The 24,653-nt window shown below is 42.5% G+C and overlaps 1 protein-coding gene across 3 annotated transcripts; it reads right to left on the bottom strand.

The window, feature by feature from the left end:
• Positions 1–2,721: 2,721 nt before the first annotated feature.
• cep162 (centrosomal protein 162) lies at positions 2,722–21,972 on the bottom strand. Of its 3 annotated transcripts, none has more exons than XM_023964359.1 (20): positions 21,695–21,972; positions 19,803–19,881; positions 18,199–18,328; positions 17,266–17,443; positions 16,978–17,036; positions 16,831–16,892; positions 15,325–15,462; positions 14,170–14,298; positions 13,483–13,595; positions 13,301–13,391; positions 13,098–13,224; positions 12,499–12,629; positions 12,052–12,291; positions 10,377–10,571; positions 8,609–8,915; positions 8,282–8,414; positions 8,069–8,210; positions 7,888–7,986; positions 3,517–3,651; positions 2,722–3,223 (listed from the first exon to the last, which is right to left on the bottom strand). In XM_023964359.1, exons 2-20 carry the CDS (start codon positions 19,860–19,862, stop codon positions 3,029–3,031), a joined length of 2,664 nt encoding a protein of 887 aa, XP_023820127.1. In that variant the 5' UTR covers positions 19,863–19,881; positions 21,695–21,972; the 3' UTR covers positions 2,722–3,028. The 3 variants fall into 3 exon arrangements, with proteins under 3 accessions (XP_023820127.1, XP_023820126.1, XP_023820125.1); XM_023964358.1 differs by having other exon boundaries at positions 12,499–12,632; positions 16,978–17,033; positions 21,695–21,971; XM_023964357.1 differs by having other exon boundaries at positions 12,499–12,632; positions 21,695–21,971.
• Between the last annotated feature and the right edge of the window lie 2,681 nt (positions 21,973–24,653).

Consider the following 24,653-nt stretch of genomic DNA (forward strand, 5'->3'; position numbering starts at 1 on the left):
TTCATTCAATCATGCAATCAATCATGCACCTGTGCTCAGGTGAGTGTTTATGTTCTTCTAAAATGGATGGTGGAATGTGGAAAGAAGAAGGGAGAGTGCCAAGCCACCCCACACCCAGACCCCCGCCGCAGAAGCAGCGGCAGCCGGAACCCCCCAACGCCACACGGCAGCAGGCAGGGAACAACCACCCCCCGACCGACCACATCCGCCATTTCTGCATTTCGTAGGTTTATCGAAAGCTCAGTAAACTGCAGATACTTCAGTAAGTACATGTTACACAGTATACCCAGCTGCCCACAATTACCAAATAAAAAAAGGTGAACGTGCAAATGTATAGAATAAAGAAATGTGGGAGAAAACTTCATTTTGGCTCTTACAACCTGCAATTACAGCATGTCCCAATTTATTATGCAAACTAAATTTTTCTCTGATTTACCCATGTTTTTCTCTGATCATTTTCAAGTCAATAACCATCAGAGTATAAATTAAATGTTATTGAACAAACCTCCTAAAGATAACATTTTTTTCCAAGACTAAAAACCTTCAAAGTCACTGTTTCACATTATTACACAACAGAATTCCACAACATTTGATAGATTTAAACTCTGTCACGCATAGACAGGCTTCACGTATCATTAGAGATTTTTAAAAACTACTTCACCAAGTATCAGACTGCTGTGAAAAGTTCCAAGACCCAGTTCATGTCAAATGTGTCTGAGAACATCAGCAAGCCTAAAATCCTTTTTAACTCTATAAAGTCTTCATTTAGTCCTTGTGATTTCTCCTGCCTGACTCCTTCTGTTTTACTCTGTGAACAGTTTTTAACATTTTATGTCGACATAGTCAGTGCCATCAGGTTTTTACCCTCTCCTTGCATCCATGAGCCCTCTGTTTTAAAACCCTTGTGCTATCTTAGATGACCCCACCCTTACTTTGACGTGTTCTCCCTACCATGACAAAGGTGGATAAAGGTGGAAAGATTTCATGTAATCCATGGACACCAGTGAAGATCACAAATCATTGAAGAAAAAAGGTTCAGAGCACTGTCTAGTGGGTCTAAATGACCCAACTCCCAACGTTAAAGTGCCTAGGATAGCACAAGGGTTAACGTCACCACCTGGTGTTTTAGATCATTTTGAGCCTGATAGTTCAGCACCTGAGGCCTTCCTCCTGTGCAGGTGACTGTATTCCTCCCAGACTCCTGAAGGAGGTCTTCGATGCCATAGGCCCTGGATAGTTGGTCTCATTACCTCTTCTCTTGTCTGGGGGGTTGCCAGCTGCTTTAAAAACCCGCTGTTGTGCAACCCTTTTTGAAAAAGCCTAACTTGGACCCTAACATTCTTTCAAACTCTAGGCGGATTCCAAGTTATCTTTTATTTGTAAAATTTTAGAGAAGGAGGTTTATTTTTAATTACAGGACCATCTAGACAGTCAGATTCTTGAGAAGTTTCGGTCTGGTTTTAAATCCTGTCACAGCACTGAAACTGCTCTCCTCAGGGCGTGCAATGACCTGCTTTTAGCCGTTGATTCTTTTAGATCTCACTGCTTGAGACAGAGAGTTTATCTACTTGTCACCGGTCTGGCATAGCTCATAACTTTTAGAGACATAATGCATAATCACCAAATGTTTGAGACTTGTTTGATTTTTGTAATGTTTCTCACCTTCTCTTCCTGGTGCACAAGGAACAAAATGGTGGCCAAGGCCTTGGCTTCCTGTTTAATAGCTAGGCACAGTAAGTGGGAAGAATTTGGATTTCTTTGTATATACCTTTTTGTTGTAATGATTTCAGTTGTTTGTTTATTTATGTATGTCTTTGTTTGCAGGATTGTAACTGTATTATTTACAAGATATTTCTATGTTTTGTTGTAATTATTTGAAATGTTATTTAAATGTGGCTTCCTTCCTGGGCTTGGCCAGCCAATTAACTGGAGCCCATAAAAGAGAAGGAGCTCAGTGTGAAGGGAGAGCATGTGTGAGCTTTGTGGCCAAGGTGTGAGACTAGCAAATTAAAACTTGGAGCTGACTTAAAAGTCATCTGCCTCCTTTGTAAATCAGGCCACTCTTGTCACATCACATTGTGGCACTGCTGCTTTCGACACAGACGATCAGTGTTTTTTTTATTCCAACTGGAGCAGTCTGTCAATGTGAAGGACACAGGCATGACAGGCATTTAGATTTGACAAACAGGTCAGTGCAGTAGGACAGTCTAGTTTTTATCACTTGAGGCGAATCAGCAAAGTTAAGCAATATCTTCAAGTGATCCATGCTATGATATTCTCCAGATTGGACTACTGTAACTCTTTGGACAGTGGCATTGACCAGTCTCTGTTCCGCCGTCTCCAGCTGCTTCAAAATTCAGCGGTTAACGGTTCAGCTGTTGTTGTTTTTTTCCTGGAATCTGCTTTTTATGTGTTGTACAGTCACCGGTGAGAAGCCCATTGAGACAACTGTGTTGTGATACTGAGCTTTATAAATAAAATTTTATTAAAATTGAATTGAATCGGAGGTCTACCCCAAAATTAAACCTCGAAAAAAACTATGCTGAACTGGTCCAGCTTTTTGCCACCATCTTGGATTCTGCAGGTCATCCACTGCAACAGAAGATAATTCTGCTAAAGTTTCCATGAACAACTAACGGTAGAAGGACCGGATTGTAAATAATAGTGTATAATGGCATATTGCCTCAAAGGACAAGTCATCAACAAAAAAACCATTCCTTCTTAATGCGACTCAATTTCTAGATAAATAAACAGCGATTTATTGAAAAGCTTTGTGTCACCAAAGAAATGTTCAGGTTTTCACTCATTTGCTTCCTTCAGAGTCATCACAGTGAGTCACCTGTGATTTAGCTTCAGTTTACAAAGGATGTTCTTCTTGACAAAAGCTCTGCATTTTCTGGAGCTAGGGAGCAGCACATAGAGACACTGGAAAGTTGTAGGAAGTTTAAGCATATGCATAGCATTTCTGTCCACAATAGAACTAATGTTCCAGCCTGTATGGACTTCTCAGCATTACTACATCTAATCTTTATGAGGCGGATCCATTTGGATTTGAAAGCGTTGGAGTCATTCCCTGCCTCTGAAGATGTCTCAGGATGTCAAGGATGGTGTCCAGCTCAAGGCGAAAAGTCTCCAGTTCTTTGTTCTTGTTCAGAACCAGAGATTTCCAGCGCTTGTCTTCTGTCCGCAGATCAGCAGATGTTTGCCCCGCCCCTCTAGTGAACTGCAACGATAAAACAAAACAGCTCCTGAGGCCCGACTGTCATCACTGGTTATCCTAGTGCAGCAGTTTTCTCCTCAGCAGTGTCACTTAGGAAGGCTGAACAGATGGTAAATAAAGAAGGTTGCCTGTGATAACAATGACGCTGCAACCTCCAGAACTGCAGGGGTAAAACAAAACAGCGGACAGAACACAATACTGGCAACAACTAAACATACCAGCAGCAATTACAGACCATAAGGACTCTGCAGCTGGACCCAGCACCAGAGCAGACAGTATTTCCCGATCCGAGGTACCTGCTGCAGCTCCTCCTCTCTGAGCTGATGTCTGAGCTCTACTTGAAGAATCTTCTTCTCCAGGTTACTCAGGAGTTTTGCTCCTGGTCCCTCAGCTTCTTTGGCTTTCTTTAACTCCTGGAGCAACCTGGCCACCTGAAAACAAAAATGGACAAATTGTAGGAATGAGCTCATCTTGGTTCTCTCATTTCTGTGCAGAACAACCCAGTTTTGGTGATTGGAGGTTTAAAACTTGGCCTAAAAAAAGGACCCCTTATTTTTAACATAATTACCTGCAAACATCACTACTTCTAACATGCTCCAAAATGGAATGCTAATATACGGTGGCCCTGAAGTCCAAATCACTCGACGCAAAAACATTTTAAAGATCCAAACATTTAAAAAAACTAAGCAAATATTAAAAAAACAGCGTTACATTTTAGAAAACAAAATACAATTTTAGAAACCCAAATGAAGAAAAACAAAAACATTTTGGAAAGCAAAAGTAATTTCCAGAGATCAAAACGCAACGTTAAAAAATGAAACATAGTGAGAAACCGGAAAAGGTGGGTACTACGGAACATCGCTGACTGGATGATGACATTTGTCCATTATTTCATCCAAAAGTTATTTGGCAAGAAGCGATACTGGATATCATCATCGTACCGCTCAGTGGAAACGAGGCTTTAGAGTCCAGTTGATGTTGTACAGCTCCAAGCATTCAGGGATCCACATGTGTGGCATTGAGTCATAGGCTTTCTTTTAATCAATCCAGGCTGTGCACAGGTTGGTGTGCCATGACCTGCAGTTTTGAAGGACTCTTCATTACAGGGATCTGGAACCTGTCCCAGTTACCACAGTGAGGATGGAGCAAATGTCAGGTCTAGCTCAGGACCCCAAACATACAGACAACCACACACCCACCCACAAGGAGTCATTTAGACCAGTGGTCCCCAACCTTTTTAACACTACGGACCGGTATGACGTCACATAAAGTTTTCACGGACCGGTCTTTCAAATGTAGGCTGATGGGTAATATAGCAACACTACAAAGGGGGAACAGAGATGTGACAAAACAAACTATGAGCTTTTATTTTGACACGCATGACATTGTACATCGCACAGGTGTCATCGTCCTCTCCCACACTCATGGTGCAAAAAAGAAGTGCTGTCTATTAAATGTGGCTTTTTTTTCCCCCCCGGAAGTCGAAGGCTCCTCTTGTGTCTCCTGGCTGGGCGTTTTTCCCTTGGCAAAGAAACTTTCCAAAGACGTTTGTTTTTTAATCATTTTGCTAGCTCCTTGGTTTTATTTTAGCAGTATCCTATCACGTGACCGAGAAGAGCGCCTTGGCTTGCGTCTAGAGTGACATAGACGGATGTAGCAGAGAATTGGGCAATTTTTCAAAATAAAATATCTTTCAGGTTCCAAAATAAATAAGACGGAAGTAATGCAAGTTATTTATTTATTCTCTGCGGCCCGGTACCAAGTGACCCACAGACCAGTACCGGTCCGCGGCCCGGGGGTTGGGGACCACTGATTTAGAGTCATCAATCAACCAATAAAAGCATGATTTTGGACTGTGGGAAAAAAGCTGATTGCTAAAGCCACACACAGAAACAGGTCTGTTGGTCGGGGGGTCGGGTCCGGTGCCTGGGTGGGGCGGGCTGGGGCGCTGCGTGGTCCTCTGGGCTTGGGTGCGGGGGTGCGTGGTGGGGGGGTGGGGTGGTGGTCTGGCTTGGCTTGGGGGGGTGGTCCCTTTGCCTGTGCTGGGGGGGGTTGGCGGGGGGCCCTGCTCGGGTGGGGGGGGCCCAGCGGCGCCGGATGGGCTGCCCATCTGCACCTGGGGCTGGGATCGGCCCTTCCCTGGCTCTGGGACGGGACGGGACAACCCTCTCGGGGCCCCCGGTCGCTCTGGGTGTCACCCGCTTCGGCTGCGGGGTCTGGGGTGGGGTGGGGGGCTTGTTGGCCCTGTCCTGTGGGGGGGCGTTCTGGGGGGGAGGGGGGGCCCATTATTAGTACGGGTCGGGGGGGCTAGCGGGTCGGGGTCTCCGCTGAGGCAATCAGTGGTTGCCTCGGCCGGTTGGCCTCCTCGGTCCCGTCGAGGCCTGACCAGAGCTCTTCTAGGCCCGGCGTCTGGGGGTGGGGGCCTGGGCTTGCTCCGGGGGGGGCGACGCTTTCTGGCTACTCTCTCTCTGTGTGGGGTGGGTGGTGCCGGGCCTGGGGTGTCGGCGCCTCCGGGGGTGGGCCCCTGGGCTGGGTGGCCCTGGCCCCTTTGCTGGGGGTGGGCTGGGGGACGGCTGTTTGACCACCGGGGGACAGTCTACCAGCTGTCCCCAACTTACCCCCTTCCTTATATAACCTCATATTAGGGTGAGGGGGTGGGGGTCTAGCCTGCGATGCGCCTTGGGGGGGGGGCTACTTGGGAGTGGCCCCCCTCCTATGGTTGCCGTATGGAGTGGGCCCCCCCTCTTTCGGTTTTATTTGCACCTTAGACATGTAGGGTCCTTGGTAGGGGGGGTGCTTGGACATCACTGCAAGCAAGCAGCAGATGTCCTCCTGGCACCCTACCCGCCAATTTTAACCGCACCTTAGACATTTAGGGCCCCTTGGTGTGGAGGGTGAGGGGACATCACTGTGAGTAATCAGGAGATGTCCCCTTAGTGCCCTACTCGCCAATTTTAACTGCACCCCCCTTAGTACACACACCCCTCCCCCTTCAATATATACATTCAAACATAAACACACACACATGCACACAAACACCCTCTCAAACACCCATACACACACACACATTTTACAAGGAAGGTGGGACCTGGGTCCATCTGTCCCCTACCCCTTCCCTGGTGGGGGGTGCGGGCCCCTTGGCGATGGCGGCCGTGTCCCTTGGGTGACGGCTCCCTGGGCCCGGCGGTGCTCTCTCCGCACGGTGGGGGGGTTCATATTACACCTGAGCCGGGGGTGTTCGTGTCCCTGGGGGGTGGGTCCTGGTCCTTGCCCCTGGGCGCTGGGCCCCGCCAAACTTCCAACATGGCCGAGCCTGGTCGGGCCATATTTATAACATCCCTTGTGGGCCGCCCTTTTTTCCCCGGGGTTCCCCCCTCCTGGGCGGGGGCGGCGGGCCCCTGCCTTGCTCCTACCTGGACCAACCGTGGGCCGGGTGGGTGGCTGCCTGGAGTGCGGAGCGGGTCTCCCTTGGGGGGTCCTGGCTCGTACCTGGGGTCGGGGCGGGGGGATGCCCGGAACTCCTGGGTGGTGGTGGGGTGCTCGTCTGGGGCTGTGGGCGTCCCTCTCCGGTGGGGCCCTGCGTTGGGCTCTTCCGGCGCGGCGGGGGGCTGCTTTCCTGGCTGGGCTGGGGCGGCGCTCTCTTTCCCTCTGCGCCTCCCTGCTCTCTGGCTCTGGGGGCCTCGCGGCGGTCCTGCTGGCCCTGGCCTGGGTGGCGGTCTTGGTCGCCCGGGGGGCGGTTGTTCCCTGCCTGTTCCCGTGTGGCGTTGGGGGAATTCCGGCTGCCGCTGCTGCTGCGGCGGGGGTATGGGTGTGGGGGTGGCTGGGCGCTCCTCCTCCTTCTTTTCACATTCCACCATCCATTTTAGAAGAACATATACACTCACCTGAGCACAGGTGTTAGCTCACCTTTGCACTAATAGTTTGCATGATTGAATGAATGAAAGATTTCACACTAGTTGGTTTAAAGGCATAGGTATGCGTTTGTGAACACTATCTGTCTTGTGTGCATGTTGACATGTGGACATTTTTGCGGCTAGCAGGTGTGTTGATAATATTTGAGTGTGTGTGAACAGGCCCCGCCCTTTTTGTACTACATTTGAACCGTACCGTAACGATAAACAACCAGTAAACCTGTCTTCTCTATGCTGCTTCATGGTCTTACCCCCCTTCCCCTCCTATTATCACCCTCCTACCCCCCCCTCTCTCTAACGTCCCTCTCTCTTCTTCCCCTCTTTCTTTTTCCGTCCGGTCCAACACCAAAGATTTTCAAACATGATTGAAATTAATAAAGTTTGGCCTCAATTACAAAAGGGGTTTATTCAGACATACCTTTGGTTTGTCTGAAGATGAATAACCCCTCTTGTTAAAATAAAATATGTCCAACACAAGAGGCCCTCAGCTCTCATCTGTTTGCCCAGCTGTTGGACAGGACAAGTTAAAAAAAAAAAAAAAAAGAAACAGGTCTGGATTTCAACCATGGTCTTCACCCTGTCAACAAACAGTGCACCACCATAGTTTTGCAGCCCTCAGATACACTTTAACTTTAACTTTAATAGCTAAAATCATGACAACTTCACACGTGTAAAGCTTTGGTCTGAGGACAAGTCTTATGCTTGATAGTGGTACTGAAACTACCAAATGATTCTGTCGTGAAAACAAACACTGACCTGCATCTGCAAAGCATCTTCTCTGGATCTAGAAAGAGCCAGTGCCTCTTTAGTCTCCTGAAGTTCCTTCAGCCGAGCTTGTAAATGTTTCATGTCCGTCTATGAAAAGGATTTCAAAGTAAAAGACCTGATCAGCCCAGGTGCTGCAGCAGCTCACCTCTGCTTGGTTGCCAGCCCTTACCTGATGAGTGCTCAGCTTGTTGGTCAGTTCAGTAACTTTGGAGGAAGAGTGCTCCAGGGCATGAGAGGCCCTCATATGGTCCAGCTCCCTTAGGTGTTCCGTCTTCATGGATGCCAGCTGCTCCCTGAAATGCTCCTCCAGTCTAACAGCCACATCACATTACTTACAGGCTGGCAGAAAGCCTTTGTTAAGCTGTCCTTCATCTGCACATACCTGACCAGCTCCTCTTTTGCTTGCACAGCATCAGCTTTGAGCGCCGCCTTCTCGTGCTCACTGTGCAGTTGGAGGAGCTCAATGCACTGCTTTAAATCCTTGTTCTCCTGGAGCACCTCATTGATGTGACTCCCTACCACAAGAAGCCCCAGTCAGTTCATAGTGGTACATATCTTCAGCTTTCTGCAGCCGCAAAGGAAGTTTTTCACTATTAAGACAAATGCTTAAACACAAACTGGAACCCAAACTGATGTGTAGTGATTGCTTGACGTCAGGAGTTTGTAAATGTCTTATGTGACAAGCGACAAAACAGGGAATCTGACCCACCTGTGAAAGCAGCAGGCTGGTAGGTCTTCTCGCTCTGAGCAGGTAGAAAGGCTTCGACTTCAGCAGAATGGTCCTCTGCTGGAGCAGAGTGGTGTGTTTGGTGGCAGCTACACTGCTGTTTGGTCTCTGTAGAACGGCTCTCTGGCACAGACAACATGTTCCTCCTTTCCCTTTGTAATTTCTTCACCGTGCGGTTTAGCTCTTGAATGCTTCGTGTCTTGGCGGCCAGCTCCTGGTTCAGCCTCTCAATCCGGAATCCGAACGCTGCCTCAGCTTGACGCTGGTGCCGGCCTGGACCTGGCTGAGCCTGGTGGAAGCAAATTTATTCTGTACTTTCTCTGGGTGAAAAGTTGTCAGACTATTCCACAAACTGCACATTAGTGTGAGCAAGGCAGAGCAGGTTTGTTGGCAAAATCATAGGGGGGTGGTTCAAATCATTTCATAGAATAATAAGAACAAATAAATTGAAGAAAAGTTCTGGGGGGGGTGAGTAGGTATGGTGATTCGAATGACAGGTCAGAGAGGTATGGTGGAGCAAGGTTGCAGCTGGCCTTAAAAATTCAGTGAAACAAATAAGTATTTGAACCCCCAGTGAATTTTTTTGTTTTCCCACTTAGAAATCATTGAGGAGTTTGACATTTTCATCTCATCTGCATGTCCACTGAGATACATTATTTAAAAAAAAACATCTGGAAATCACACTGCAGGATTTTTAAAACATCTATTTGTATGCTACTGCTGCCAAAAAGTATTTGAAACCCTGTTAAAATTATTGTTAATATTTGGTACAGTAGCCTGTGTTTGCGATTCCACAGGTCAAATGTTTCCTGTAGTTTCCTGCAGAACCTGGATATGCTTCTTACGGAGCCATGCCTTGGTTCTCCTGGCTGTGTGCCTCGGGTTATTGTCATCTTGAAAGACCCAACCATGACCCGTCTTCATTGCTCTAACTGAGGGAAGGAGGTTGTCTATCTAAATTTCACCATGCTAATGTTGTCAATCCTTAGCTTTCGGTCAGTGGCCTGTTAACATTGTCCACATGAGTAATAAAATCTCTAAAAAGAACATTTTTGGTTGATCAAATAATTTTCGTCTGGATCAATAAAGTACTATTGTATTGTAGGCAGTAAAGTGCTTCAAAAATGTCTTTTTTAAGTTTGGGAGGACAATAAACTGGCGGTGAGTGGGAGAGTTGGTCCAGGTAGAAATTCAGTAGACGATTCGTTGAGATGATAATGAGGATCTCAGGGTCTAGATTTGTTCAGAGCTAAGTAATTGGGTATAAAGTCATTTGAGTAATTGGGTTGTAGAGTAATTGGATTGAAAAGTAATTGGGTTCATTAAATGACTGGGGTGTAAAGTAATGGGGTTGTTTCATACAAACAGAAAGTGAAGCTCTCTGTCCATGAGGAAATTCTTGACAAGATGCACTAACTAGAAAGTGAGAGGATAGTAAGCAGACCAAAGGTACCAGTGATGTTACAGCAGTTAACCGTGGAACTATTCAAGTCAGCTAGGTTGGCTAGCACGCTGTAGTCAACTGTTTGGCCTGCATTGCAACCAGGGAAATGGACTTTATTACTTCAGAGCCATTTAACTGAAACGTCTACAGCGAGTGTGAAGGGGACATCCCTGGGAAGCTGAAGTACCACAGATGGGGAGCTCATGTGAGCTCTCACTGCAGTTCGTAAGGATAAAATACGTCTCAGTGTTCTCGTCAGACAATCCTGTGCAGGGGAAAAAGCTTTGATATGATTCATATACCAACCTTGGTTTTTAGTTGCTGCTGCAGAGTTTCTATTTCCTGCAGGAGACTTTTTTCTTTCTCCTGGTGGCTTTCCTTGACACGGTTCAGCTCTTCTTCTAGTGCCCTGCAATCTGCCATTCGAGGATCTCCTGATTTTTCCTGCGGTTTCTGTTCCAGCTGCTGCTCCAGTTCGGAAATTTGCTGCTCAAGACGACCCTGTAATGCAAACAAACTAAATGGGAACACAGGATCTCTTCTCTGCTCTTTGCAGATAATAATGTCCTGTTGGCTTCATCGAGTCAAGACCTCCAGCAGCTGGGATGAGGCTCAGCACCGCTAAGTCTGAGGTCATAGTTCCTGACCGGAGAAAGGTAGTTTGCTCTCTGAGTGGGTGGAGTGCACTGCACTTCCTGTGGGGGGAATTGGGTTCCTGTTCACGAGTGAGGGAAGTTCGGAGCACGAGACTGGCGCAAATGTTTTTTTTTTTTATTTCCTTAAAAGAGTTTAGAAAATTCATGGCTGTGAGTATATAAAGCTGTTAATTTAGTCAGCAATGTATGTTTTCCTATGGGAAATTCCATTATACTTTAGCATCAAGCTAGTAGACTTTGGTTTACCGCTGCTATTGTTAAAATTACACTGTAGATGAATCAGAGTACACTGGTAATGTTCCATAACCTTCCGATTGTATTTTGTAAACTGTCTAGCAGGTTTACAGTTGTACACCATGATTGTTTAAAAGCTTGATCTCACCAAATCTCACGAGTAGCGTTAGGTCTTTGGAAAACGAAGGCATAAAAGATCTATCTATACTTTAATGGATCGATTATTGATTAATAATGGATCGATTATTGATTAATAAAGCTTTCGATTCATATCGATTAATCGAGTTTTATTAACCCAGCTCTAATGTTCACATCGGACTGTCGCTACCTTATACTAGCCCATTTACCAATGGTAACTGGTTTGAAATGTCAAATGTAAAAAGCAGTGCAAATTTGGTCAATCATATTTCAGCTCTTTTCTTTCACACCTCTGTTCTGATTTATGAAAAACTTCACATGAATCTGGCCGGATACAAATCGCAATTATTAATTTCCCCTTCATGATACATTTTCAAATGGTTGAAACTTAATTAAACTGAATTAAAAAAAACGCCGTCCATGCGTCACTACTAAGACTGAGTCCCTAAATGGTCAAAGTTCAACTGGTTTAAATTTCAATGCGCGTTCTACAACTGCGTGTTTGGTAAACAGAACCCAAAAATGGACTTCGCTTGTGGTCACTTGAACGCGTGTTTCCGAGGCCGCTGTGAAAGTAGCGTCAGAGATAAGGTGAGAAACTCGGTCACCCGGAGAGAGCACCGAGTAGAGCAGCTGCTCCTCCACATCCAGAGGAGACAGCTGAGTTTGCTAGGACATCTGGCCAACTGGACATGTCCCACTGAGCGAAGGCCCTGGTGAAGACCCAGGACACGCTGAAGAGATTATGTCTCTCGGCTTAGGGGTCCCCCCAGAGGAGCTGGAGGAAGTGGCTGGGGAAGGGAAATCTGGGCATCTTTGCTTAAGTGCTGTCTCCAACAAATGAGTTCAAAGAAAAAAGATGTATGAATTGATGGTTGAATGGATTAATGAACATACGCATGGACAAAAAACATAAATGTGAATAACATTTCCTCATACGCTATCTAGCACACCTTAATCAGATGGAACTGTTGTTGCAAGGCACACAGGCTTTGCTTGGCCTCTTCATTCTGACCCTCTAGCTCCGCCTCCAAATGCTGAACCCGTCGCTCCAGCAAGGCGTTGACACAGCTGGACATGGACTTCCTAGTGGAATCTGCTGGTTGATGATGAGCAGATGAGACCCTAGCATGAATCGCAGCAGGCACAAATTTTGGATTCTTGCTTCTCAAAGTTTGCTCCAGTTGCTTCACCTGATGAAAACAGAAAGACGTGGAAAATTTGACATGAATGACTGATAAGGGGTCTGTTTATCTGCATGTCTTGGGTTTTGCATTGTCCTTGGCTAAAGTGTCATTCTGATAAAAGCATTAAACCCTGTGTAGGTCAGGTGGACTAAGATTTAGGGGCAGCTCCAAAGACATAGGAACTAGTGTGGAAATGTCAGAAAGTCTCCTTACCCGTTCCTTGAGCTGGTCTATCTCTGTGGAGGCAGTCTTCAGTCTGTCAGCAGTTCTTTCCCATGTTCTCTGATTCTCAGCAAATGACTGCAGCCTCTTCCTTAGAGCTACCACCTCCTCGTTGGGTTCGTCTTCTAGAACATGCATGTCAAAAACCTTATCTCCTGTCACATTTAGCACAAGTGCATGTTGAGTGTCTGACACCAGTGTCTCAGGAACTGTGGGGTTTGGCATTTTTTAGGGACAATGTGTAAAATAATTGTGGTCAAAATGTAACTAAGATAGAAAACCTGGGGTCTTATTCTAAAACGGCTTGGATTTCAAGAAAATGTAATTCAATGCAAATGTAGCAGAAGTCAAGAAAAAAAAAAGTTGGACTCCAGGGTTTGAGTCTGAACTCAGCCCATCTCCATAGTTTCCTAATTTTCTGGAGGGGGGCAAGAGAACCCCCATCCTTCAGTCACAGATGATGCGACTGCAGCAGTAACCAGTAGTCTTGAATAAATGTTTGCAGAAAAAACAGACAGTTTACCCCATATGTGAACTTTGTGAACCAAGCTGCTCTGTAGGTTTAAGATAGTCTCTTTAATCCATCTAACCTTTGGTGGAGACAATCTGTGCTTTAGCCACGTCTCTTTCCTTCTTCATCAGCTGTAGGTCCACCTCTAGAGCCAGCTTTTCCTGCTTCAGACGGTGCAAATCCTCCGATAGTTTGGCCTCACTCTTCTGCACGAAGAAACACGTCTATGGGAACTGAAACAGGCTGCAGCTTCAGCATGAAACAGGAAATAGGAGGGCGTACCTGCAGCGCTCCGATTTGAGCCAACAAGTCTCCAGAGGACGTCCCTGGTAACACACTTCCCACAGGCCAAGAGGTTTTCTTTAGCTGGTCTCTGGTAAAGGTAAAAGCACTTTGACCATCAGTTTAAGCAGATAAAAAACTGAAGACAGAATGTGTGAGCAGCTCACAAACAATGAGCTTACCGTGTTAAAGCCAGCTGGTTCTGCAGCCTCTGGTTTGCTTCAAACATAGCCTCTTCATTGGCTTTGCTCGTGGCTTGAAGAGTCTTCAGTTGGAAATACAGCTTCTCATTTTCCTGAAAAAACACGAGACAAGGAACATTAGGGAACAGGAAAAATGTCGACCTGAAGAAAGAAATTTGACATTTCATAAACAAAGAGGGGCAGATGAACTGCATGGATTTTCTAAAAAGTTTTCCTTAAAGGTATTAAAAGAGTTTGAGAACTGGAAAGACTGCAGAGAGGAAGTCGTAAAGAGCTACTTAGCAAAAACACAGCAGGGCAACAGCGACACCATTATTTGGAAATGCTAAGCGTTAAATATCAATAAAAAGTCCATGTTTAAGTGCTCTGAAACCAATAAAAGAAAAGATTGTCAGACTCTAAATCTGTCTTTTTCATTTGATTTACTCAGAAAGATTTCCAAGATGATGGATTTCCTGGCACCCCTCTTTCAGCAGCACCTCTTAGTGGTAAGAATTATTGTAGAAAGTTTATAAATCTCTCTTTCCAGTGCAAATATTTGGAATGTATCTGGTTTGAAAACATTTTTTCATATTAAATCTTTAATGCTAAAACATCATAAAAATGAAACCCAAACAGATGCAACAGGTAACAGTGCAGCTCAGAGACACAATGAAAGAAACAAACCTGCTGAAAACCTTTTATAAGCATCTCTTGCTCTTTGAAGTCTTTTTCCGCCTGCTGAATTTTGTCGGCTGGATTTGCGCCTTCGTCTTTCCAGCTCTTCTTCTGACTAGCGTTCTTAGCACTTTGCAGCTACGGAGTACAAACAATTATAACAAATATTGAATAAACAAATGAGGCTGAGAAGGGGTTGTTTTGGGACAGTAGAACCTTCCACTCAGGATTTGGGCCCAACTTAGCCAAACCCTGTTGGTCTGAGAACATCATGGCTTTAATCTGCTTGTTTCATTGATGTTGCCAAAACAATGAAGGGATAAGATGTATTTATTCAAGGTTGTAAAAGATGTGTCATTACGGTTTATTTTTGCATGTTTCAGGGAGGGGTTGTTGGTTTAAAACCTCTCCCTTGTATGCCTTTTCATCAGCATTTTAAATAAGGCCCAATACTTTTGTGTCATTACTAAACTTTAGGCTGTGGTTAGTAATGGACCTGGGACAGTAATCGTGGACTCAGAACACGGGGACAGAGCGCTGTAGCCACATGTGCCAACATGTGCCTACACCCTACACCCAGCCAACAGACATCCAGCCGCCTTTTTTTCTCCGACCACATTTCTTCTCTGCCTTTCGGCTGCTCCCTTTAATGGTCTAATCCTCCCGCACCTTTTCTTTTTGTTTTTTTCTGAGCTTGTTTATGTTCTGCTGCAATGTTCTCATTACTCCAAGCCCATGTTTAAGTGGGCGATGTGAACATTAGCTCCTGGTTAGTGTGAGCGCAATTGAGTGGATAATTGCTTGCCGGCTGATCATGTTCAAGGAAATTTGCTTGAAGTGGACTTCTTTTAAGGAGTCAGTCTTATACAGTTTGTTTAAATTGAATTTTGGATGTTTAAATTTTTAGAAATAAAATTTTCATTAATAACCTGTGCTCTTGTGTTGTTAGGGTTAGTGATGTGGTTACGGTTAGCTTGGTAAACAATAACTCACTAAAGAAAAATGAGATCAAATGACAAAACTCAGTTTTAGGTATTTTGAAAATTGTCTGTTTTTATCAATTATTCCTTCATTTTAAATTTACCTCCATTATGACAACAGCATTGATCCTTTGGATGCAGTTTTATCTCCTCCATTATTTTGCAGATGACTATGTTTGTGTACCTTGCTCTGGAGGACATAATTCTTTTGCCTGACTGAAGTCAGCTCCTCAGCTTCCTTCCTCATCCTCTGTAGTTCCTCCTCTTTCAGTGCCAGCTGGGCCCTCAACTCCTTCACCTCAAAAAGATCCTCCTTCTCCTCCTGAAAGTCACACATACAACGAAGTGTCCATATTTTTAAATAGGTTTTTTATTGCTGCTATTTATAACACGTAAACCCGTAAAACAAAAAACAGATGACCGTATAAATAAAAGTGTTGGATATTTGAATACAAAACAAAGAAAGGATTATTATTGGAGACTGTTCACCCAATTTTCTCCTTGGGCTGTGTTCAGTTAAAGTTTCCTTTCACACACCTAGGTGTGTGAAAACTTATGGGACTTTAACTTTAACATATAACTTTAACTCAACAGCCTGAGTTGATGCTAAAAAGCTCTTTGTTGGTTTGATTTGAACACAGCACCTTCTCCCACAGCACCTTCTCCCAATCCCTCTGTAAATCATGAAGGTGTTCAAAGGTGGACCTGCAGACGTGTCTTCTAAAGCAGGGGGACTTTGTGGGCACTACAAGACGTTAAACTGTTGCGGTGTTAAGTATTACGAATAGTTTTCTTGGTGACTGTATTTCCAGCTGGTTTGAGCTCATCAACTAACGCTTGCCGTGTGGTTTTAGGACGAGTTCTCTCTGTTCTCATGATCGTGGAAACTGCAGCAGGTCAGATCTGGTTTGGAGCCTCAGACCTAAAGGTGGACTGATGGTCATGTGGCACCACCAGTTGTCCCTTTAACCTCCAGCTTCTTGCTGATGGCTTTGTAGTCCATTCTGGACGTGTGCAGGTCCACAATCTTCTCCCTTAAATCAACTGAAAGTCTTTCCATCTTGGAGAGTTTGGAGTCTGAGTGATGCACTGATTCTGTGGACAGGTGTCTTTTCTACAGGTGATTACTTCAAATAGGTGTCTTCAATTCAGGTGACAGGCTAACTGGTCTGCGTGTATAGAACTAAAGACCCACTCCAATGAAAGCTGGTTTTTTTTGGAGTTTTTAACATGTTCTTGTTGCCGTTTTCTCATGATGGAGGACATATGGTACAGACCAAAAGTTTGGACACACCTTCTCATTCAAATGAATGGGAAGGTGTGTCCAAACTTTTGGTCTTTACTGTATATAAAAGAATTTAAGATTAAAACTGTGTTTCTGATTATTTCTTTTTTCAAATCGGGAAGAATCAGGAGCAGATGAAAAATGCCATTTGAGAAAGCTGTGTTTTGTGACGCAGCAAACTAAATGGGCGGGGCCAGAAGCTCCCTGCTCCGCTCCATTCTGATGCATCCACTTGCAGACAAATAGATCCATGTATGTTTTTGTTTTCCTGTTGTCCAGTATGCCTTATGGTCTAATAATCCTGTACACTTACTACAAACTGTGGGTGATGAAGCTTGTATATCTTGTAAAAAATAAGTCAATTTGTGACTAAAAGATTTTAATGAATATACGACAACTACAAACCTCCTCCAGTGGTTCTTTCACATCACTCCTATTTTCAAAGTCTTGACTGGGGTGCAGGGAATCTGTACAGGTGGAAATAGGAGATAACAACTGAAGAAGACGCTCACTGAAGGAACACTGCAGTGTCCTAAGGTAATTTGCTCTCACCCTGTAATGGTCTGACAACATCCGTGGCTCTGTGATTCACTGGTGTTTGTTCTGCTCTACTGGAAGAAACACTGAATTCAGCTGCTAAAGTGATTTTCATCTCATTGTCTACAATATTTCTTGTATTTTTGGAATACAGCAGAGTAGAGTAAATTAAAGTAAAGTAGAGTAGAGAAGAGTAAACAGGGGGACTCAATGACTTATGTCATATATTGTCTGACAGATTCATTTAATACTTTTCTCGTTTGGTTCTGCAGAGATGTAATGAGAGAATGAGGGCTAACATACCTGAGGTCAGCAGTAATGGTGAAGCTAGAAGAGTCCCACTGTCTGTTGAGCTGGGAATAGTCAACAGTTGATGAAGCTCCTGCCTCAAGTTGTGCAAAGAACCTGTTTTTTTCCTCTTCTTCCTCCATAGTGTCTAAGCCAATACCGGTCACATTTGCAGCTGAGATCGGAGCCAGTTCTGCTCTCAGCAGTAAAGAAATATACAAAGTAAAGTGAGATAAGTAATGTGCTTTCAAATCTGGCATCAGTCAAAATGCAGAAGTTAAATCTTGATAACAAATAGTTGTACTTAGTGAAGTTTGGATGACATTTATCTGATAGGTTACAGCTGTTGGAACCCCACAGGGCTCTATCCTTAGACCAGTTCTGTTCAGTTCTACACACCTCCCTTACTAAACACCATAACATGAGATGTATGCACTTTCCTTGTCTGATGTATCTGATTAGATCCTGGAAGAAATGATCAAATTAGTTGGAATAAATTTAAAATTTGACCTAATATTCAATTACGTACTGACCACATTTTTAATAAAATCTTTTACATTTTTTAAATGTCCCAAACAAATGGCAAACTCAGTTGCTTAACAGCTTCATGGTTATCTCTGAGTTCACCATCTTCAAAAACGAGGACCAGAAAGAGAACCAAGTCCATTTCTCTGACTAACGTGTGGATATTTATTAAGCTTCCTGCATCCTCGAGGGCCAGTGCCTTTTCACTGCTACATCTCAAGTTCTTGCTGAGAGAATAAATAATTATCACTGTGATGAAATAGTGATTTTCTATATGATATTCCTTAAATAATATATAAGACTTGCATTTAGTGATTTAAAATCTAGGTTATAGCTGTTTATATGTCCAGAGCTAAACCTTTCCATCGTTCATGTGTAAAAAACCTCATTCACGTACATTTAATATGTACACCGTCCTCTTACCTCTTCTTCCACTTCTGATCTTGTTTTCTTCCCCCCTCAAACTATTTTGGTTCTGGCTGGATTCCCCACTACTGATGGCCTGCCGCTGGTCATCATCGTGGCCGAGATGTATGGAGTCATCAGAAACAGACTGACAAGAAGAGGTGAAACCAGTCACAATCTCTGTAGATTATTGTCTACTACAAGAAAATGACCTTCCCATGCCGATACCGATAGTATTGAGTTGAGAATCAAGTCCATTTCTCTGACTTCTCTGAGTTGAGAATCAACTCAGATGGGATAGACTTATCATTGTTTTTTATACAGCTGTTTATACATCTCTTCTCTCCCATTCACTTAATTTAAAACAAATGTTCCAACAAAACCAACGAAATGCTCAACCAAAAAGGTTGAAAAGTATATGACATATGATGGTATTGGAAAATGGTGTATACTAGGTAAAAGGTAAATGTTGTTTTACTCCCTCCTTAGAAGGCCGAAAGTGCTTCATAGTCACAGTCCCATTTACCCATAAACACACTGATGGCAGCTCTGCTGCTGAACACTGGCACCACCCTATAACCACCAGGAACAATGTGGGGTTCAGTCTTTTGCGCTAGGATACTTTGACAATCAGGAGTCGACCACTCCACCTCTGCACCACAGCTGCCACACAATCAAAGGCATGCATGGGCATTACATGGGGATTGCACTAAAACTCTTATATTGTACAGACCAGTTATATAGACTGTAAAAACAGAATCTGGATTACGATTGTCCCTTGCTTTATCGTGGTTCACATTTCGCAGACCCACAGTTTCACTGATTTTTTTAGTGCAGTTTTGCATTTTGTGTGTGTGTGTGGCTGTAGACCATTGGCTGTAGACCATTGTAAATTACTTTCCTCTGTGCCTTGTCTTCTGTACAGACCAGAATATATTCAACTTGCAAAGAGGAGCTTTGTTTTCGTTTTATGATACTGGACTTTTTTTCCACAAAAGGTTTGAACTTTGAAAGTTTGAACAAGAGAGAAAAGTGGAAAAATGTTTATGTTTGTCTAAGAAAAAAAAGAAAAAAATTAATTGGACTACTTGAGCCATTAAATGTTATTTGTAGAACGCAACTTGCAGAATAAATGAGGGACCACCGCATTTGAATGGTCTGGACTGATTTGCATCTTCAATATTGTAATTGATAGAGCTGAGATTAATAGAAACATCAAGCCCAGTTCTATCAAACAACAATATCATCATTTTTCTCTTTGTGTAAGGCTCTGGGACAAGTTTGGCTCTTAACTTGGTGCTTTAAAAATAAGTGGAATTAAAATGAAAGTAATTGTGAAACAGTTTATGACTTGATTTTCTTTACAGCACAGTTTGACAAGCATCTCGGAAAAATGGCTCTTGCTTTAAAGAACCAGTGAATTACACCACAAGGAATAAGATCATCAGTTGGTCTCAAACTGTAGGTTTGTGCTTGTTGGGATCATGGGGAAGCTGGAACCTATCCAAGCTACCAATGGGCAAAGGCAGGGTGCACTCAGATAAGGTGACCAGTCCATCGCACAGAAACACACACACCTGCATGTTGCTGAAAACAAGTGGAATCCATTTTTGATTGTTTACCTCTTTCAAGAACTGTTCGAACTGTGCGTCCAGGTCTTCCTCTGTGAGCCCACGAGCCATTGGGATGTTTCCAACAGAACTGAAAAAAAACAATAATAACAAATAGATTTTATTTATGGCACTCGGTCAGGGTTCAGCGACCTGCAGTTCTGCAGCGGTTTTTCTCTTTTATCACTCTGCTGCGGCTCCTCTAGCACAACAAAGTCAGCTGGCTGTCCAGATGGGAGGAGTTCAAAGCTTTGCCACAAGTAGGAATGAAGTGACCCTTCCAGAGCAGCAAAATGCTCACCTTTCCTGAGCTGCAACAGCCAGACTAGCTAGAAGAGCTCCATGACACGGCACCTTAACAGAAAGTACTCAGCTCCAAAGGGGAAAGGATGTACAGCCATGCATGAGCTAAAGGGGGTTTAGCCTTTAAGCACACTTTAAGTTGACATTGCTCGTCAGTAATGATATGGAGAAAAGTTCACGGTCTCACTTCCTCTGTAGAAGAGAGTTAAACAACTGTATGAGATGATAAATTCGCAGTATTTACATTGTGCCATCATTGCAATGCAGATGTTGTTTACAAACCAGTCCAGTACGTTTGGAGACGAAAACATGAAACACTTTATCATACCCCCAACTATCTTTTAACCCTTGTGCTATCTTGTGGGGTCTAGATGACCCCAGCCTTACATTGACATGTTCTCCCTACCATGACAACGGTGGATAAAGGTGGAGAGGATTTCATGTAATCCATGGACACCAGTGAAGACCAAGAATCATTGAAGGAAAAAGGTTCAGCGCACTGTCTAGTGCCTCCAAGGCACGTTAACGTTGGGAGTGGGGTCATCTGGACCCCACATGGGCTAAGCATGGATTCATCCATCAGTTTTGAAAAGTGATCATCAACCTGGTCTGGAGATGGAGCTAGCCAACAAAGCTGACAAAGACATGGTTTCCAATTAGATCTAACTTCAAATCAAATCAAACTTGATTTGTATAGCACTTTTCCAACTCATCCTACTCAAAGTGGTTTACACAAAAACAATCAAATTAAAAAACAAGAGACAAGAGATTACACAAATATTTTGTATAAAACCCATACAATGCCCCCCCCCAAACACACACACACATGCCCACCATTCAAGGTAAATCATAAAATGGTTCACTAAAATGATGCTATGAAGAAATCTGGCTTTGTACTGAAGTGGGGAAACAATATTTTGGGGACCAGTGACCCCCCCCCCACACACACACACACACCCACTCAAGTTCACAGACTACATTACCCATACACACTCACATTCACAACTACTCACAGGAAACCTTTACCTCTTTTCATTTGTGAAATGAAAAAATACAGTGAACCTCGTTTTTTGACAATAAAGAAGTCTCACTTGCTCTGTCCAGTTCTGTATACAGTCAAAGGCTATGACAGGCTCCAGCAATCCCTTAACTCCTAAATAGATATGGCAGGTTTAAAAAGATGAATAGAAGTACCATACAGCAATGAAACAATTTTTTAATCAAGATATAGCAACACTTCCTGGCGTTGAAGTAAGAATGTATGTGTTTGTCAAAACGTAACTCTGTCTCATCAGGGAACCGTTAAGCCTCAGACTTGGCTAATACTTTGGCTAAAACGTCATTTGCTCAACATGTTGGTCTAAAGTGATTCTTCTAATTAGAGCAAACATGTCCAGTTAGCTAAAAGAAACCTTGTAGATTCGAAGACAGAAAGGATGGAACTCCCCCCCCCTCCCCCCCCCAGACCTAGGAGGCAACTAGCATAACCTCAGATGCATCACCAATCCCGCCTAAAACACCGGAAACGCTAGCCTGAGGTTTCCATGAGGTTCTTATGTACAAACGATCTCAGCAGAAATGTAACTTCAGAGGAGCAGTACCTGCAGGAATGGTTTGACGCCGTTTCACGCCGTTCCCACAGTCCCACGGTGTTCACATGTGCAATGCGATTGGCTAGTAAAGAGCGTCATTACTGTTTTTTGACCAATGAACAACCGGAACTTTTTTTTTAGTCAATCTTTATTTAAAAAAAATCGAAAACAAGAAAAACAAAAAGAAGGAATTTCACGGCCCGTTTTAGAGGCGGAAAATGGATCGAATGGGTGAAATCCTGACCAAATTGAGGATAAACGGGTTCACAAAGCGGGGTGACTCCAGTCTGAGTCGTTGCCGTGGCAACTTAGTTTGTGTGCCCAACACATTGTTTTTCCCAATGAGGTATATCACTAGAGGAGACATCACGTGGTTCCTCATGGGAGGAGAGCACCGCCATCTTGGTGAGGTCAAGTTACTGCTGCAGTGCATGCATGTGAACACATTTTTTGCATAATGCCAGTTCATTGTGCGGGTTTCAACTGCCAAAATCAGAAAAATGAGTCCATGAAGGAGGAAGGTATATCATTTCACAGCTAAGTATTTTAATTTTTTTTCTTTAAGGCTCTTTTAAGGCTTAATAGAACAAATGTTGACATGCATGATGCTGCAGGGCTATTATCAACATGCTGCATGATGTACATTTATTTTGCTGTCAATATAAATGTACATTTTAAATGCTAAACCTGTATACAGCATACTAGGCTATTTATACAGATTTATACATTTCTGACTCAGTGACTGAGTCAGGTTTCCAATGGACTCAGACTTCAGGAAAAAGTGGATCTTGGCTATCAAAAGAGTTAACCCAGATGGATCACTGTGGTACCAACTAGTAATACAGTCTGACTGTTCAAAACATTTGTGGAAACACATTTAGATAAGAGGCCAGATTGTTATTTTAGGGTAAATCTATTGTTCACTTTTGGACTTCTTTTTATTATTATAATTACTATTACTATTACTATTATTATTATTATTATTATTACTATTACTATTACTATTATTATTATTATTATTATCATTATTATTGTTGTTAATAGTAATAATAATATAATTATTTGTATTATTATTCATTGACTTATTATTTATTTATTGTTTGTATCGACTTACTATTGATTTATTATTATTATTACTATTACTATTACTATTATTATTATTACTATTACTATTACTATTACTATCATTATTATTGTTGTTAATAGTAATAATAATATAATTATTTGTATTATTATTTATTGACTTATTATTTGTTTATTGTTTGTATTGACTTACTATTGATTTATTATTATTATTATTATTATTATTATTACTATTACTATTACTATTACTATTACTATTATTATTATTACTATTACTATCATTATTATTGTTGTTAATAGTAATAATAATATAATTATTTGTATTATTATTTATTGACTTATTATTTGTTTATTGTTTGTATTGACTTACTATTGATTTATTATTATTATTATTACTATTACTATTATTATTATTATCATTATTATTGTTGTTAATAGTAATAATAATATAATTATTTTTATTATTATTTATTGACTTATTATTTATTTATTGTTTGTATTGACTTACTATTGACTTATTATTATTATTATTATTATTATTACTATTATTATTATTATTATTGACTTATTGTTGGGTTTTTCTAAATAATTTAAATTGCATGTCAAAGAGGTCTAAAACTTCTAAATGTTCAGAAATTAATTTAAAAAATTCTTTCTAATAATTTTTTTGTTTGTAAGAAGTCCTGCAACAATGCATTTTCATTCAAGTTTGAGCTTTTAAGGCTGACTGTTTCTCTTCTTTAACAACAACAAATGATGTATCTATATATACATTATATACATAAAATATAATATATTTATATTTATGTATAAATATATTTAAATCTAAAAATATATACAGTTTATAAAAGCTACTTAGACACCACTAAAATCAATGGAAATCAATGTCATGTGGGCGTCGTCGACCTCACCAAGATGGCGTCGCGCTCCGCCACCGTCGGCCAGGCTTCTAAAGCGGGCGTGTCTCCTCTAGTGATATAACTCATTGGTTTTTCCTCCCAAAAAAACTTTATTGTTAATGCCATGCACAGCACAGAAAAATCTTTTGTACATACAATGTATACAACATATAATGTAAATTACTAGGGTTAGTAATGAAATGGTACAGAGTTGGTATGTTAAAGCAGAATTGACAAAACATAACACATTTAACATTGTAAAGTTCCCCTTTGATGAAAATCATGTTTTGTTTTTTACATGTACTTGTGGCATTTTCTCATAAAAGAGAACAAATGTGATAAAAAAAATCGTTTCATTTTTGCATTTCTGAGTAATTCTCCTGTTGAATGGATTAACGAGCTGTTATGATGTCACAAAAGCCCAGGAGCTTACAGGAGTGCATGCATGTACATCGTACAAGCTCCCTGACTGATTATGTTTTGGCAGTTCAGATGGGTACCAAACAGCGTCACATTTCTGCTAGACCACTGCGGTGCACCCGCTGCTCAAATTGCGCTTCAGGGCCTCAGATATTGTCTGTACCATGACCTAAAGTTGAAACTGGCCGCCTCTGCCTCGCGAATCGTGTTCAGTGTGAATCAAATCAAACTTTATTTATAAAGCACTTTTCATATAAAAATATAACACAAAGTGCTTTACATTAAAACACAACAAAATATAAAAACAAGTATGACGATTAAAATAAATAAATAAATAGGGCCCCCCTCCCCGTACCTAGCCCCCCACTCCTTTCACACCTCCCACCCCCTAACTCAGGGGTGGCCAACCCTGGTCCTCAAGAGCCTCAACCCTGCCTGTTTTCAAGCTCTCCCTGGACTGCTTGCTGTTGATTAGCTGATTCAAGCGATTTCACATCCTGATTGACTGAACACACCTGATTTAGGTTATCAGCATCAAGCAGTCCAGGGAGAGCTGGAAAAAAGGC

Source organism: Oryzias latipes, chromosome 16, assembly GCF_002234675.1.
Source record: "Oryzias latipes chromosome 16, ASM223467v1".
NCBI classification, from domain to species: domain Eukaryota; kingdom Metazoa; phylum Chordata; class Actinopteri; order Beloniformes; family Adrianichthyidae; genus Oryzias; species Oryzias latipes.